We start from the raw sequence: 18,775 nt of genomic DNA, 5'->3' as shown, positions 1-18,775 counted from the left end.
CATGTACCATAGCAGGATACAAACTGCACTGATTAGTAAGAGCGAATGGTTCCAAGCCACAGTATAGCTGGCATGAGCTTGGAGGGCATTGCTAGATCAAAAATTCATCAAGTGATGGAGAGAATGAGAGGCTACATGGCAGGGAAACATGCCGCTGAGCAGTGGCAGGGAAGGAGGGAGGAGCGGGAGGAGGGACATGTAAAGAAAAGAAAAAATATATAACTATACCTTCATATATGCCCTGCATGTCCTTTCTCGCTTTTGAACCTTTTTTTTTTTTAATTAGAAAGAAGACAAAAAGACCGATGAAAGAAAGAAAAGCGTTAGAAAAACACTGGCCCTCAGACACAAATAACTGTTCCACATGGACTTCAGCAACACTAATGAGCTGCTTCGATTGCTCATTCTCTTATGTGCATTAAGGCCAAATTTGAAAGGTGGTGTCTGGCCAAAAAATCAGAATCAATATACTGCAGACTATTACGCCAGTAGTATGCCAAATTTCTAATGCTTAATGAGGATTTAACCCTCTGAAGTCACAGTTATCGCTGGTAATACCAGAAATAATATTATATTCATTATCTTTCAGTAAAAGCTTGTAGAAACAAGCCGAGAACCAATAAAGAAAGAAAAAAATCCTGCAGTGAATATGAATTCTGGGTAAAAACCCCGCACTAATGCAATCTGCACAACTTTTGATTTGTCTCGACATCAAGAGAATTGAGAATGGATTTTTAAAAAGAACTCCTCTGATCATTTCTATGACTTCTGAGTAAAAACGATATACTGTTGTTTTTCAATTTCCACACTGCTGTGTTTTTTTACGTATTCAGTAATAAGTGCAACAACAGAGGGTAAACGTCATGTAGTTGCTGAATCAGCTCCATGTGCCTAAATCTCAAATAGAAAGTACATAAGTTATAAGACAAAGATAAATCCATGTGTACCTTGTTGAAGCTCCTTCCGGTAGAGTCCTTTTCACTTGGCCTCAGCTCCTGCAGCTGGGCATCGAGGATGTCCACCAGCTGCTCCATGAGCCTCATGGTGGAACTGATGTCGCCGGGGAAGATGGGCCCTTTGGTGTGCTTAGCTAGCTCGTTGGCCAGGTTGGCCGCGTTCTCCCCACTCCGGATCTGAAAGATTGTGCAAATTAGCCGCGCAGCAGGAGCCGAGAAATATCATTCTGCGTCTGCAGGCCTCTCGGCCCTAATTATGACATCTTCACGCTGTGAGGAAATATGCTTCGCTAACAGCACCCACGAGCCATCGCTTAGTAATTAAAAACTGATAACACATCCTGTGCGCATTAGACAGGGTTTATTTTTTTTTTCCTTTGGAAAAAAAAAAGTTCATTTTGCTGCCGCGTGAGGTGTGGGCAGTCCATTGTGTCTAATGGCAGCCCATTCGAACTTCAGCTTGCAGAGCACATTAGCCCTTTAAGAGCACACATTCAGAAGATGCGTTATCAGATCGAGCAGCGGGGAGCCCTATTGGGTAGCTTGAGGCTACGTTTCTCAATCTAAGCCAATGATAGTAAGAAGTGTGTGCTCAAAATTTGGCACTGGGGACTGTTTTATATTCATGACGGTGAGCTCAGCAAACTCTCTGAGCTATTAGGGATATTTGTATGTTTGGTGTCATGTAGTTGGACTAATACAAACCTTCTGAGCCACTTGATTGACCCAGTGAGAGGTGCAGTTGCTTAGATCAGGGCCTTTTGGGTGCCAGGCCCCGGTGGAGAGGACGCACAGGTAGGAGGCGGTGCCTGAAAATAAAACAATATTTAGACTCGATGTCTTACATACACGTATTTGTTTCTGTGGTATCACATCTATGCATCGAATTTAGTACACTGCTATTTCATGTTTGTACGGTGCCCACAGTTTTATTATAAAACCTCTTTCGAAAACACACAATACTCCCAAATAAAAAAAAAAATTAAAAGAAACCCCATCTTCAAAAGTGTTCTGCTTAATGGTGCTTGTAAATACCTTTAAATTGCGTATGATGGAGCAAACACACTTACCTCTGGTTCCTTTGGGACATGGTCGTTCCACAAGCATGCCCCTCTGTGTCTGAGGCCACAGGATGTCCCTTCGCTCCACGCTGTCACAGAAGCGCTTGGGCAAAGGGAACGACTCCAGGGACGGAGGCGTTGTAGTTCGGGACGGTGCCACTGGGGGTTTAGGGGGCTTGTTGCCGACCCTGGTCCCTGTAGTGTTTATGGTTGTGGTTAGGCCTCTATGCTGTGCTGTTGTTGTTGTCATTGTGGTGGTTGTCATTCGGGGTGGCGCTGGCACAGAGGTGGCATCTGAGATAGGCGGGGCTGAAAGAAAGAAAATAAATTTAGTTCATGATAACCTGTCTTTTTTTTTTTTAAATACCTTTTAGGTAATGCAAGTTCAACTGCCAGAAAATATCTGATTCTGAATTTAGTTCTAGAAAAAGAGCAATATGGAGACAATTTTTTTTATGACCTACATTTTATTCCAGGCACATGGCAGAAGCATTAATGATGGAACAACAATGCTTGTGTCTGCTATTTCCAAGCATCCTCAATTAGATTTCAACAAAGGAACATGTATTTTTACATTGCACATCCATTTAGAAGACAAAAACACTCACTGGGGTTTGAAATGCACACAAAAACACGCACTGGCTACAACTCGTCTTAAATGCTGCACTGGAAAATAAAGGTTTCTGTCACAAAATAAGTTCAGGATTTCTTGCAGTTAAATTTGCATCCTGTCAGGAAAGCGGAAACGTCAATAATGCCATCCCTGCTTTGATAAATGTCAGAGTCTCCTTTGCTGCTGCCAATTCATGAATCACTGTGAATCACTGCCCACATTTCGGAGTTATATAAAACGCAGTTCCTGGGGGGGACCAAAAAAAAAAAAACTAAGCTTGTTGAAGTACATAAATAGTGTACAATGAAAGGAAAAAAAAAACACAGACCTGTTGAATCGCACTATGTTTAAATCTAAATAAATACTGACCAATATCTCCTACTTCCAGCTGGATGGAAACAGATTAGTCTGGCAGCCTGCTGATAATAGCCCCAGAGAGTGTGAGAGATTCCGGTCCAGTGTGTGCGTGTGTGTGTGTGTGAAAGAGCTTTCTCTTTGAGATTGGTCATGACCTACTGTGAATTAGTCTCAACTGACCGGGTGGAGAGTTCTGGTTCGATTCAGACTGCAGAGAACTGCTCCAGACACTCCACCCCAAAAAGCCTGATGTTTCCCCTGATCAGGTTTTTTTTTCTACGCTCTGCTTGACACACTCGAATGTTCATTACTCCTAATCCATTTTTTCTTCCTGACGCTCAACATGTGTACATTCTCTGCTTGTCGTGCTGGGGGAAATAACACAGTGCTGGATATTCTACTGCCAGTGAAATGTTTCTGCCAGACTCACAGTGTACATTAACGGGCCGTTTACACGACAACGTTTTCAATTAAAAAGGGAAAACTGTTTATATACAAACGCTACGGCTGTTCGTTTACACGACGACGGCGTTTTCGGGGCCTGAAAACGCAAACTTTTCAAAACGGGTTTGAAAATGCAAGTGTTTGAAAACGATGTCGTTATCGTCAACGTGTAAACGTACAAAAATGAGAAACGGCTAAAACGATGACGTCACGAGTATTACGTGTTCAGTCTATAGGCGTGCGCGCAAGTACTTCAAAACTACGATGGTGGACTACAGGACTGTGTTTGTGCTGCCTAAGATTTTGAATTTATTGACGCTTCTCCAGCAAAGTGTAGATTTACTGCATCACTACTACGACCAGCGGAGACGCATTTGTTACATACACCAAATTATTAACCCACATCCACACGGACGAAAGGTATTCAAAGGTATATGTGTATCCTTATTGCTAATAAAATATAGAAAGCAGACTGACTGCCAGTGTCTCACTATTTGATTTGCATTTGCCCATTTTGTTCTATTTGGGTACAATGATGGTCAATTATTAGTACTTAAAGAAGCACTATCTTCAAATTTTTTCAGTATTTAAAAATGAACAAGCTCTGTTAACAGAATTCTGACCAGGAGCACAAGAAAAACTAAAAGATGTACATTAAATTATATTACATTAGGGAGCCAAACCTACGCTTGACAAGCGTGAGTTTTCACAATTCTTTATGACAATGAATCATTTTCCAAGTCTAACTATTGAGATTCGAAGTAACTGCAGAAATCGTTTGAGAAATGTAAACATTATTGTGCTTTTTATCCAGAAAATCCACATCTCCCCCGTTTACTTGTATTTGCTAATAGGACAGTCTTGCCCGGATCAATATTTCGGACACGTTGACACGTGAATGCTTGTGCGCAGACGTGTAGTGTTTCTTTACAAAGTGACATGGCCACCTACAGGCCTGGCATGCATAATACAGCGTTTTTAGTCGTTTCCGCCGATCCGTGTGAATGGGGATCGTTTTGACGACGTTGTCGTCTGTACACGGATCTTTTCAAAAACGAAAAGGAAAAACGTTTCCGTTTTTAGTACATCATTGTCGTGTAAACGTACCCTAGGCCCTGAGTGCGTGTTGAAAAGCAATGACTGTAAAGAGGACTAGACAGGTACAGATACAAAGTCCAGTGCCTGTTCTGCTGAACACGAACAACATGGTGACATTTTTTTTCCGTTGCCGTGTGCCTCTGACATGTAAAATCTGCAATACAGCATTAATGCAAGCTCTTTCCCAAGAATATGATCAGCCAATATGCACTAAATTCCATCTTTGTCTTTGGAAACAAAAGACTTTGCATCTTTGTGTTGTGTGAGACACGCTATGTTATAAAGAAATTTGAACTAACTAACTAAATTAACTAACACATCAGCATATAACTGAATGGTCACGTGGCTTTCATTCACACTGAGGAGTTCACAGTAGACACCATATTAACCACTGTTGCTACGTCAACGCATCTGCCATGGTACTCCATTGTGAATCAAAAAAACTAACTTCACATTTACTACCAAATAGTTATATTTAAGGCAAAAAGTACTGAACTGTAAACGTACTTAGCTTTCAGCTCAGATAGCCCCTCGTCTTCAATTAAATCAAGTGTGTCAGAAAATGAAAACACACGCTTTCCCATTAGGTAAGTAATTACTCGTTCCCTTGTTTTGAGTCGTCGGTAATATTTACACCAACATTAACACCCACACCCACTGTAATACTTGCCAACAGTTTTTGGAAAAGGAATCTTAGTTGAATTCAATTCAGCCAGCTTGGAAAAACAGCATAACCTCCTCTGATCCCCACTGATGGTTATTTAACGTTGTGGAAACGTTCGTAAGACAATAACTCAACTTGATGTAGAAAGACAAAAAGCACAGAAAGGATTAAAAGCAGAAATAAAAAAAAGAACATTACTCATCTCATCGACTTACTGGAACCTTCATTCTCATATCCAATAAGCGTGCACGACTTACAACGTGAAACGTCTCATGAATGCAAGCTCCAGCTGTATAATATTGTTAAAGTTGAACTGAATCCTGTCAAACACTGTACTGTAAATATCGCCAAAACATCTGAAAGGAGAGCTCAGGAAACAACACGGCGGTTTTCTAGCTATCACACAGCGATTAACAGCAGAACTGCAGTTTGAGGAAACACTGCATCCGATGACGTTACCGCTATACATTGTAATATCACGTTCGTTTACAGTTAGGATTTCGCACACGCCTGTTATTTCTCCATCCAAACATTCTACGGCAGGAACACTACTTGAACCAGTATAACAATTCCACGCTGATCCTTGAGCTCATTACAATCTTGCTACGAGCTGACGGGAAAAGAAAAATACAGCAGGGTCAATGTCACCTTGTCACGTCTGTGAGTCTTTGATTATCTAAAAGAAAATGACTATATGATTAGAATTCGAACACGTATAGCGGGGCGGATTTCTTCGCCGTGCCGCCGCCGGTCGAGGTGGTGTTGTGGCCTAGCAATCGAGGCTGTTGTAGAAGGAAAATAACAACCTTTCTAGCTCGCGTTTGTGTGTCACGGCTAATTTACACATGCTGAGTGAGCGATGCAGAAATGACAGTGTTTCATAGGCACCTCCATATTGTTTCGAATTCTGTAACGCTGTTTGCAGACACAGAAACTACCTTAATAACCTCCAGCGTTGTGCAGGTGCTCTATAATTTGGAACGGCTAAATAGTTTGTTTTCGAGTATACGGCGTTTATTTGTACGTTTCCTCATGCCGTGCTGGTTGTCAGAAACATTCGTTCAATTCAATTCAGTTTTATTTGTATAGCGCTTTTAACAATGGACATTGTCTCAAAACAGCTTTAAAGAAACATATAAACACAGGATTTATACAGATTTTAAATGTGTGAATTTATCACTATTGAGAAAGCCGGTGGTGACTGTGGCGAGGAAAACCTCCCTAAGATGTTAAGAGGAAGAAACCTTGAGAGGAACCAGACTCATCTGGGTAACAACGGATAGTGTGAAAGTAAAGGGAAGTTCATTATGGTTTTAATATGGAGACTAAAGGAGACTTGGATGTGCTAATTGCAGTCCTAAGGCCATCGCAGCAACTGTAGTTCCAGCACCACAGCGCAACTGTTCATGTGAACTTGAGGTCCAAAACCATTTCCATGGTACTTCAAACATTATTACTGAACCAAGGTTTGGAATTAAAATGATGTTTTTGTCTTCCTAGATGAATCTGTGCGAAATTCAGAAACCTATTCTCTCTCTCTCGCTTGTTTTTTAATGGACAGTTTTGAATCTGGAGCATGGTTACTCTTCCCTTGACAGCAATCTGTTCAATTCATTTTTAACAAGGGATTTCAAACAGACTCAAATTGGTCCTAAGTGTTAATAAAATTAGTCTATTGGGTAACACTCTATGCTTCTTACATGCAAGGCTTTTGCACCTCATAGATATCATTGTGCCTATTCTGCCTTTTAATAGGTTTAGGATTCTTGAAATAATATCCCATACGAGGCTATAATTTATTCATACAAATTGCACAAACTTGGGATTGTCCATGTCCTAGCTGAATGTGTGTGTGTGTATATGTGTGTGTGTGTGTGTGTGTGTGTGTGTGTGTCCGTGTGGTTTTTCCATCACATAACTCGTCACAGTTGGAGGAGTTTCTTTGAAGGGTTATCGGGTTGTGTTGGGTTTGTTAGGCACCGGTAGTGAACTGCTCAAAATTCAAAGAAACGGATTTGAAATGAAAACCGAGCGTATCTCGTTTCATGTTAAAATGCATGCCGCGTGTCTCTCCTGTGTTAAGTGAAAATAAAGAAAGGGAAACGCACTCAGAAGCTGCCCACGCGCCTAAACACAGCCGTGTCAAGTATTTTAATCCTTACTGAAAAATACATATATTTTTAAATAAATGCAGACGATTTGGAGTGCAAACCTTACCACACGATGTTAAAACACAAGCAGTCTTTTCTCCAATCACAGGAAAGACCAAGGTACACAGTGAACTGTGTGAGTATATAATTAAATAAATAAATATGACTATGAAACATCAAATTGCTTTTTAAAAGTGCTTAAAGTGTTTAAACGGTCGGCTTCTTAAATGGGCAGAAAATTGACTTTTGGAAAGAGTGAGAAACCTTCGCAGACACTACACTATCCTACTGCTGAAGGTTTTTGTGCAATTCGAGACATTAATCAGGATGTCTGCGTGACTGTTTGATCAATCGATAGTCTGCGCTATTTTTAGCTCGGCTCACGTAGTACCTCGGTAAGAAGTGTAACCAAATTCAGCATGGTACGGTTCTTACCTAGGTACTAAGTACAGTAAGTACAGCACGGCTAGCTCGGCAGTGGACGAGCCTTCCAGTGGTCCCAGCGGTCTCATAAATATAAAATGCTACTAATGATAATCAAGCCCACATTTTGGTATGAGATTTTTGTCACTCTTTTAAACTAGCACTGGATGTTGTATGCTATGGCAGCAATTGTTCACTCGACCACTGTTCACACAGTACCCAGGATATTAATTCACTCTCTGCTACGACAAGGACCATTTTTCTTAAGCGCAACAGACCAGCAAACCTGAAATTAATATGTCTGTCGAACAGCAAGCCCAAAGGGAGCCTTCAATTAGCTGTCAAGGAAGAGGACAGGAAAGAAATATTAAGGGAAGCAAGCGAAGAGTTATAACAGGTATATTCATAAGCTGCGGGATGACAGACCCTCACTCTGTACCCCTTAAACCCCCTAAAATACGTATAATAAATCCGGAATCACCGCTGGGTATGGGAGATTCGTTGGGAATATAAAGCCAATAATCTATGACGTGAAAAAGGGGATGTTGTGATGTGTTGTCAGAGCAGAAAGGGAGAGGGATGACTCTGTGAGCTTGCACTGCTAGAGCTCTCAATGTCCGTGCGAAAAATGAAAAGTGACAGCCAGTATATATTCTATATTATGCTTAATGGCCACGCTCGGATGTGCAGAGCTCGCTTGTTCACATGAGTAATGCGTGGCCTGTTAGCTGCGCCTCGTTGTGTTGAGTAACTGCAGCTAACGGCTGCACGGCTGAAGGAGGGGTGCGGCGAGATCAATGCCTGGACTAATTTGTGAAGAAGATGTACGAATCTGCGGGAGTGGCACGGGGGTCCTTCGGCGCGCTGCTGAGTAGATTATGAAGCTCCGAGCCGAAGCCGAGGACGCCTGCTCTGATTAGTGCCTCTTCTACACTACGACGAGTGAGCGTGTTAAACACTGATCTTCATCACGACTGAACCATTGCTCCCAGGTGGTAATCAGCCACTAATGGAGAGTGCAACAGGAAACAAGGAGTCAAAAAAATCACAGCTCAAACAATTACAGGCGTTTCGGAACGGGGGTGGACTGGGGTGTCAAAAATTAAAGTTCATACTCTGAGAAACTACTTAAAAATCACAGCAGGATGCGTATAATCCTTCAGCAATAATTAAAGGAGCTTAGTTTGTAGCTGTTTAATAGTGCTCCTAGAACTATAATAAACAAGCAATTTCAAACGCACTACACAAAAAAAGGATACACCATATTACCATGTATTAAATCTAATTAGTTGTGTTTTGCGTACGTTTTTACAGCCCTCAAATTAGCTCCGCCCTTACTGTAACAGAGTTACTCAGATCCTCAGAGCTCTGTCCTTCTTTTCATAAACCCACTTTAAGTTCAAATCTTGGCAGCAAATTTTCTGATACGCCACAGACGTCACTAATCAGATGTAAGGCAGTGTCGTTCTCAGTGGCTTTCCTTTGTAGAGTGTAAACTCTGAAGTTGACTAAGCTGTGTGTGTGTCTGCCCTCTGAAGGTCTCACGACAAGAACAGTGTTTCCTCTGAATACTCTGTGCACGTGTCATTCACCCATTCACTCAACCCCCCACACACCCACTTACCCACCCACTCACACACCCACTCACTGACTGACTCACCCACCCACTCACTCACTGACTCACACACCCACAGACTCACTTACCCACCCACCCACTCATACACCCACTCACTGACTCACCCACTCATTCACTCGACCCCCCACGCACCCACTTACCCACCCACTCACTCACTCACCCACTCACTCACTGACTGACTCACCCACCCACTCACTGACTCACCCACCCACTCACCCATTCACTCACTGACTCACACACCCACTCATCCATTCACTCAGACTCACCCACCCACTCACCCATTCACTTGACCCCCCACGCACCCACTTACCCATCCACTCACTCAATCACACACCCACTCACTCAATGACTCACCCACCCACTCACCCATTCACTCGACCCCCACACACCCACTTACCTACCCACTCACTCACTCACTCACCCACCCACTCACTGACTCACCCACCCACTCACCCATTCACTCGACACCCCACGCACCCACTCACTCACCCACCCACTCACCCATTCACTCGACCCCCCACGCACCCACTTACCCACCCACTCACTCACTCACACACCCACTCACTCACTGATTCACCCACCCACTCACCCATTCACTCGACCCCCCACACACTCACTTACCTACTCACTCACACACTCACTCACTGACTCACCCACTCACTCACCCATTCACTCGACACCCCACGCACCCACTCACTCACCCACCCACTCACCCATTCACTCAACCCCCCACGCACCCACTTACCCACCCACTCACTCACTCACACACCCACTCACTCACTGACTCACCCATCCACTCACCCATTCACTCGACCCCCCACACACTCACTTACCTACTCACTCACACACTCACTCACTGACTCACCCACTCACTCACCCATTCACTCGACCCCCCACACACCCACTTACCCATCCACTCACTCACTCACTGACTCACCCACCCACTCACACATTCACTCACTGATTCACACACCCACAGAGTGACTCACACACTCACTTGCTCACCGACTCACCCACCCACTCATCCATTCACTCACTGACTCACACACCCACAGACCCACTGACTCACTCACCGATTCACTCAGTGACTCACACACCCACTCACTTGCCCACCCACTCACTCAACCACCACTCACTCGGCCACTTGAGCTTTCCTCCTAGTGGGTTACTCTGCCCTGTGACACAGCATGGGCACATGGCAGTTCAAACAGTTGCAGTTGGCTAGCTCAGAGGAAGCATGTGACTGCCTTCAACCTCTCAGGTTGGTAGTTGTGTATGATAAGGGAGCGTTGGCTGGTGGGTGGGAATTTGCCAAGACTAAATTAGGGAGAAAATGAACAAAAAAGGAAGGACATCGGCGACTCTTTTCCTAGGTTGACCAGAGGGTGTGTGTGTGTGTGTGTGGTATATGGCTCCCCAGTGTACAACTATTTGGTCATAATTAGAGCACTGGTCGTGCCTGATTGACCAAGCTTTTATTATAACCCAAGACAAGTACGTCTCATTTGGAAGTCATCGACCTTAAACAAAGAAATTAATCTGCCATACCCACAAAAGGCCACATTTCAATTAATTAAATATCCATAATTGTTAAGAAATCTATTAAATACATACTGACTGATAAGTGATTAGCTATATAACCCCAGTTACTACAAGGGCCTTATTTGTAAAAATAAAAAATAAAAAAAAATAAAAATGAGGTGGGGTGTTCAACTGACAAATCAGTGATAGGAAACTTCAAAATCAACCACATACAAACTAAACATACAGTGGTGCTTGAAAGTTTTGGAACCCTTTAGAAGTTTCTATATTTCTGCATAAATATGACTTAAAACATCACATTCACAAGTCCTAAAAGTAGATAAAGAGAACCCAATTAAAGAAATGAGACAAAAATATTATACTTGGTCATTTATTTATTAAGAAAAATGTTACTTATAAAAAAAAAAAATTATTAAAAATTTTACATATCTTTGAGTGACAAAAGTCTGTGATTATTATACAATGATCAAGTATAAACTTTTGTCTCATTTAATTACATTTAATTGGGTTCTCTTTATCTACTTTTAGTACTATGGTGAAAACCTGATGTTTTAGTTCATATTTATGCAGAAATGTAGAAAATTCTAAAGGGTTCACAAACTTTCACACACCACTGTATACAGTACTGTGAAAACGTCTTAGGCACCCTTTCTTTCTTTCTTTCTTTCTTTTGTACAAATTGTATTATAGATGCTTATTTTATGACTTTGGCATTATTAAGGCATTTTATATACATAAACATTTTATATACAAAAACATAATGAAGGCTGCTGGGTTTTACATGAGAAAAAAAAAGAAAAACAAAAGAAGAAAATCTCCAGAAAAACTGTGGGAGATTCTCCATGGTGCTCAGTAAAACTAATTTCCTTATAAAACTGCACAAAATATACCTGAGACTAATTTTTTTTTTTTTAAAGCAAAGTGTTGTCACATGAAATACTGATGTTGTTTAGTTTATTACTGTTTACTGGACTCCAGAGTCCATCCATCCATTTTCTGTACTGCTTATCCTACACAGGGTCATGGGGAGCCTGGAGCTTATCCCAGGGAACTTGGTGCACAAGATGGGGGACACCCTGGATGGGGTGCCAACCCATCACAGGGCACAATCACACACACGTCCACACACCACAGACAATTTGGAAATACCAATCAGCCTACAACACATGTCTTTGGACTGGGGGGAGGAAACCGGAGCACCCAGAGGAAACCCAGAGGTGCAAGGCAAACGTGCTAACCACTAATCCATTGGCCGCTGTAGTATTTTTTTTAATGTAGAAACATTACATTTCATTATCTGTGAAGGAATCTTTGCTTTACAGCATTTCTTTGCATGTGCCGAAGACACTCTCTCTCTCTCTCTCTCTCTCTCTCTCTCTATATATAACATACATACATATAAATATAAATAAATATATAAATATATATATATATATATATATATATATATATATATATATATATATATATATATATATATATATATATACACACACAGACAGTATTGACATTACTGGACTCGTATCATAATAATACGTAGTTGAAACACTGATTCTAGCCATGCACTACAGAAACCTAACCATCCGTGAAATTGCAGCTCCACTCCGGCACATCAATTAGCAAAGGGTAATATATCAAACTAAAAGTTTGATCATACATTCAGAGATCGTTTTAGCTCTAGGAGAACAGTTAATGATTTAACTACCCCATAAATCACATGACACTGATCTAACCGTAAACTGCCCCCCCCCATCCCCCAGTCCATCTTATTTAGATATTTACCTGAACATAGTGAAGCAATAGTTTAAGGATCGATTCCTCTTTCGGATTCTTGACGTGTAACCAATAGCGTGCAGCAATATATCAGGTGAAAAGACATTAACAGAAACTATGGCTATCATCTCAATTAGGTGATTATCAAGGTTTATGAGCTAATTGCAGAGGCTGTGATAAATAAACACTCATTAGTAAACCTATAAAACTCACGGCAGGCTGGAGTCAAATAGTCTGAAAATTGCTTGTGCACAAATGTACCATAAAATAGACAATTTCTTACTTCACCAGCACTGACTGTAGAATAAATGAAAGGCCATATTTCTCTTGTAGAAAGGAAACGAATATTGTTGGACTCTATTTTAGAGCCTGGCTCAAAGAAATCCCGAACACTCTTCAGAGGAAATTTTCTGCGCTAAAACGCACCATAACTATATCAAAAGTAAGAGTGTGTATGCTCATATACGCAGTAGTAGTTTCATCAGATGGCGGTTTGATAGAACTGTACGGTGTGCTGATTTAAATCAATGTGAATCTCAGACACAAATCTCCTCAGCCGTGTTTGTCTCCTGGCATGTCGGAGAGAGAGAGAGAGGAAGAGCTGTTTACTGCTGGTCATGCTGAGGTGAACTATCAGCGGCTGTAGAGACTGCCACCCACATGCTTCAGAGCCCAGTGTGAGCCGGGAGAGACACACACTAAAAACAAACTCTTGTCGGTTTAGTTTAAAGCATTTATTTGCATTCATAAAGCATTACTTCCACCTTAGCGATTTATAGAGATACTGGCATATCAAATGATGACAAGGGTAACGGTAAAAATTGAGGATCCATAACAATGTATACGATCATGTGGCAGACACACACACAAAAAAAGCGCTTGCTAACGTTTCAGCTAGGAGAGCCATCGTATCTCATGTAACATTTTATTTGGGACTGGCTATTTTCTCGATCTGTTTAACTGCGAGATGGTTGCATGTTGTGTTAGTAGGAGAGTTGTATGGTCAGTGCTGGACCTTTTTATTCAGTTACACTTGAATATAGTAAAATGTATTTACTATTTATATATTATTAATAATTATTTATACAGTATATACAGTTTCCTATTCTACTGGCAGATAAATTTGCTTTTTTTTTATAGAAATAAGCAAGCAAATATGATCTACAAAATGATCTGCCAACATAAGATTATTTCAAGCTTGAAATGAGTAAAAATGTGTAGAAATAGGTGTAATAAACTTGTAATAGATTCCCTGTAATCCTATAATAGAAAATGCTAGATATATTTTATATGCAAGATATTTTTACTTGCTGTCATTTTTTTGCAGTGTATCTACCTAGAACAATCATTCTACCAACTATAGATGTGTGTAACACAGCAGGCTTCAGGATCTGGAATGAGTAGCCTGTGGGTGAGTGAGTGAGTGGGTGGGTGAGAGAGTGAGTGGATAGTTGAGTGAGTGGGTGGGTGATTGGGTGGTTGAGTGGGTGGGTGAGTGAGTGGGTGAGTGTGTGGGTGGGTGACTGAGTGGGTGGGTGGGTGGGTGAGTGAGTGAGTGGGTAGGTGAGTGAGTGGGTGGGTGTGTGGGTGGGTGACTGAGTGGGTGGGTGGGTGGGTGAGTGAGTGAGTGGGTAGGTGAGTGAGTGGGTGGGTGAGTGAGTGAGTGGGTGGGTGACTGAGTGGGTGGGTGACTGAGTGGATGGGTGAGTGAGTGGGTGAGTGGGTGGGTGAGTGAGTGAGTGAGTGAGTGGGTGGGTGGGTGAGTGAGTGGGTGGGTGAGTGAGTGAGTGGGTGGGTGGGTGGGTGGGTGAGTGAGTGAGTGGATGGGTGAGTGAGTGGGTGAGTGAGTGAGTGAGTGAGTGAGTGGGTGGGTGGGTGGGTGGGTGAGTGAGTGAGTGGGTGAGTGGGTGGGTGAGTGAGTGAGTGGGTGGGTGACTGAGTGGATGGGTGAGTGAGTGGGTGAGTGGGTGGGTGAGTGAGTGAGTGGGTGGGTGGGTGGGTGGGTGAGTGAGTGAGTGGTTGGGTGAGTCAGTGAGTGGGTGGGTGAGTGGGTGGGTGAGTGAGTGGGTGGGTGGGTGAGTGAGTGAGTGGGTGACTGAGTGGGTGACTCAGTGGGTGAGTGGGTGACTGAGTGGGTGGGTGAGTGACTGAGTGGATGGGTGAGTGAGTGGGTGGGTGGGTGAGTGAGTGAGTGGGTGACTGAGTGGGTGAGTGGGTGACTCAGTGGGTGAGTGGGTGAGTGGGTGACTGAGTGGATGGGTGAGTGAGTGGGTGGGTGAGTGAGTGGGTGGGTGGGTGGGTGATTGAGTGAGTGGGTGAGTGGTTGGGTGGGTGAGTGGTTGGGTGGGTGAGTGAGTGTGTGGGTGAGTGTGTGGGTGAGTGAGTCAGTTTAAACGTAGCTACATACCTAAAAACATCTGTTTGTTTCGCTAAAGTTAATAAGGATTATTATTTTCGTTTTCTTTTTTTACTTGAACGATGAATTAAATACGTATGAGCTGGACAAAGTGCGTTCAATGTGATGCTGTAATTTCCAGTGAAACAGGAAATCAGGGTGGGACATATTAAGTGGCCCCTCCCCCTATTTAAATAGCCAATACGGCGTTTATCTTACCTCACAGCCCGGCGTTTATCTTACCTAAGCCGTACTTGGCAGTTAGTACCATGGATTTTTATAACGTTGGGGGCGGGACGCTTCAGATTCTAGACAGCATTTGATTGGGCAGAAAATCTGATGAGAAGCTGAAGTGCAGAATGATGTCATCAAAATGGTTGATCCGTGTTAGTGGTAGAGAGAGACTGTACATTGTGAATGCATGTATCTTCTCAATGTGAATTTTTCATTGTTTTTGGAGTGCACTAGCTTATAGATGACCTTAAGGTTAACATATTCATACTAAACGCCACAAAAACCTTCAGTCTGATTTCATGGGGACTTAAAAAATGTTTCCATCTTTTGGCATATCAATTCACAGTCACGCAAAGATCAGCTACGCAAAAAGACTGCTTAAGACCCCCCCATCTCTCGTCAGTAATCTTTCATTCATTAAAACGATATGGATTCCAGAAACGCTTTATCTTCACAATCATTACCTCAAGTCATTCTAATAATAGCAGTGTGGCACCACTTCAGTTCTTACTCAACTGCAGAACAAAACATCTATAAATACCAAACTTTCTCCTTCGCATCACAACGCAGCAATTATATCTCGGCATGTCTCACACTGGCAAAGACGCAACTTGAAACAATTTGCTCATGAGTGAAGAAGAGGGGGGGAAAAAGGCTACACAGAGAGTCATCCTTCCCTTCATTATTCAAATCTAACCTAACGTGCATACTGATCGTCGTCCATGGGGAACGAAACCCAGCTGCATGTGCGATTTAGTTACAGTAAACTCCAGCTGCACAGCACACTATAGTCCTCAGTTAAAGACTCCAGTCTGTCATTATTTGTATTGAGGACACGGAATACATTTTAAGAACCCTCGAGTCTGAGTAATCTGTGTAAAGTTGCTTGACCTGCAGATTTCTTTTTTTAAATAAATCTATCCAGAGTCTCGCTCAGGCCTTAGCATGGACGGTGAGTCGGATTATTACGTGTTCATCGTAAAAGTCTGTTTGACACGAGGCGTCGTTTCTGCTCTCGACAGATAAATTACGAACATGCCTCGCTGGCGTGACCTCTGAGACTGAGCTCTTTCTTTCTTATCACTTGAGCAAGTGCACACTGTTTGTTTAAGGGCTGATAGTCAACCGGGACTTTGTGCCATTGGGAGAGATCTATTGTTGCTCCAAGGGTGCTTGTGTACCTGTCCAGACAAGTATGTCTCTACCGATGGCTCCGGCGAGGGCCATCTTTTTCTCTCTGAGGGATAAGAGCCGGTTACATTGGTCCATGGAGCCTAACCATGAGGGAAGGAGGGAGCATCGGAAGAAAATCCCCTGACGCGGACGTCTTACGATATGCTAACGGATCCCGTGATGATGTTTACTGTTGAGCCCAGTAGCTTTACTTCTCCGTGTACGACTTCCAAAAATGCAGATTAGGTCTAAAAGTAAAAATCACTCGCCCACGACGATCGACGTTCAGACCGAGGGATATTAAAGAAATACGAACACACTCAGCTGACTGGTGTTTGTACATGTACATCGTCAGCAGGAAGTGCTTACCTGTGTATATGGATCTTGTTTGGTACACTGATCATGGTCTACACTTGTCGCACTGTTTATGTTTATGTCACACGTATTGTTGTGTATGCTATACTATGATATTCGTACTCGCTTTATCCTGGTCAGGTTCCCGGTGAATCTCAGGAATGATGCAGGATGGAATACTCTCGTGATGGGATGCGAGTCCAGAGCAGGACACACACACACACACACACACACACACACACACACACACACACACACCTTGGGGTAATTTAGAGTAGCCAATCAAACTACTGGCATGTTTCGGGAGGAAAAAGCCAGAAAAGCCAGCGGAAACCCACACGAACGCTGAGAGAACATGCGAAACAGGAAGCCGAGCTCAGGGTTGGACCCGGAACCCTGCAGCTGTGAGGCATCAGCATGCCACCCGTGTGATAATTCCTCGCGCTGTATTTGTGGATTTGAATGGAAATCTGATCGGACTTACCGTGAGCTGGATCGGGTGGTCCGAAGGCCAGGTTGTAGCGCAGGACGTAAAAGTTATTCCACACGTAGAGCTGGTTGTCCCTGGGGTTGTACTCCACGGCGGCGATGTACTGGTACTGGTTGGGGAAGTGAATGTCCACGTACTCACCACGGCCCTGCTTGGTGTTGTACATGTAGTCGATGACGCCTTTGCTCACTTCGCTCTCGTTGTCCTCGTACGTGGACCTGACCACGTAGAGCACGCCGCAGATCATAAAGGCGTTAGAGGCCGAGCGCTTGTCGTATGTCGTTTCCCAAGTCGCTTCGAAGCGCAGCGTGTACGGGTTCAGCTGGCTCAGCACCATCATGCCGTTGTTCTGCTCGGTGGCGTAAATCACCCAAAGGCCGTTCTCGTCCACGGCCAGGTCGATGTCCGTCTTGCCGCCCCACTTGTACGGCGATGTGTCGTGGTAGTTGGCGTTGTTGATGATGGCCTCGCCGCTCTTGATGCGTGTGCGCAAGTCAAACTTCACAATGTTGCGTGTTCTCTCCTTGTTAAAGAACACTGCGCCGTCGTACACCACGAATCCGGTGCCGTCCACTCGATGGGGAAGTTTGTACGTCAGGGTTTGTCTGGCGTTCTGAATATCGTCAAACGACGAGTACTCGATCAACGTGTCGGTGCGGTACGGCGTCCAGGGCATGAAATAAACTTTGTCGCCTGCTTGAAGAGGGTCTTTGCACCAGGCGCCAGCTTGCTGCTCCGCCTTGTACAGAAAGGAAGGATCTCCGACAGCTTTCAGAGTTCCAGGACAAACAAAAACTAGTGGCAGAGAAGAGCAGAACAGAGAACAGTCAAGCGTAAGCAAACGCAGGCCAGGTGTATTGCAATTAGAAGGCCAAGTTGCCAGTCTGGCACTACATCAGCTTGATAATTGGGTGGTCTGAGAGGACACGGACAAAAACGCACACACTGGATTGGCTAAGAAGCTAAAGCTATTCAGCATTTAAATGAAATAAGAGGGAGTTTATTTTAGTGTGACGAATCTGGATCTGAAAGTAATTGAAACTAAGACAGAAAATAAAAGTAGTATTATGTGTCTGAAACCAAAGGCTCCCTGCCGCTCTGGACATACTGTACACCGAAGGGGAATGAGCGATATTACACAGCAACTGAAAGTCAAAGAAAAGAAAGCGACCAACCTGTCCTGTAAATAAACCAAGGTGACTAAAAGACACTTGGTTAAAACAAAATAAATAAATAAATAAATAAAAAAATGACAGGGAGATTTTCAATAGCACCATACAAAATGTCTGCAAATGTGTATACTGAGACATTTGGCATTTCTGTGGCTTTTATGCTATACCTAAGAGAGGCTTTCTTTCTTACTAAATGGTGCAAATGTCACAACCATTAAGATGTAAAGCAGCATTATGTTT

At 43.1% G+C, this 18,775-nt stretch overlaps 1 protein-coding gene across 2 annotated transcripts in view; it reads right to left on the bottom strand.

Annotated features, from left to right (window-relative positions):
• adgrl2a (adhesion G protein-coupled receptor L2a) overlaps nucleotides 1-18,775 on the bottom strand; it is a 113,339-nt gene that overhangs the window by 27,861 nt on the left and 66,703 nt on the right. The window contains exons 6-10 of one of the 2 annotated variants that reach the window (XM_053634008.1): nucleotides 17,358-18,158; nucleotides 2,027-2,326; nucleotides 1,662-1,765; nucleotides 948-1,133; nucleotides 229-267 (exon numbers count right to left, since the gene is read on the bottom strand). In XM_053634008.1, coding sequence (XP_053489983.1) covers nucleotides 229-267; nucleotides 948-1,133; nucleotides 1,662-1,765; nucleotides 2,027-2,326; nucleotides 17,358-18,158 — 1,430 coding nt within the window. The remainder of the gene's footprint in view (nucleotides 1-228; nucleotides 268-947; nucleotides 1,134-1,661; nucleotides 1,766-2,026; nucleotides 2,327-17,357; nucleotides 18,159-18,775) is intronic. The other variant, XM_053634007.1, reaches the window with a different exon arrangement.

The sequence above is a fragment of the Ictalurus furcatus genome, chromosome 10, assembly GCF_023375685.1.
Source record: "Ictalurus furcatus strain D&B chromosome 10, Billie_1.0, whole genome shotgun sequence".
Lineage (NCBI taxonomy): Eukaryota > Metazoa > Chordata > Actinopteri > Siluriformes > Ictaluridae > Ictalurus > Ictalurus furcatus.
Note: the sequence above shows the minus strand (reverse complement) of the source record. Positions and strands in the feature narration are given on the sequence as shown.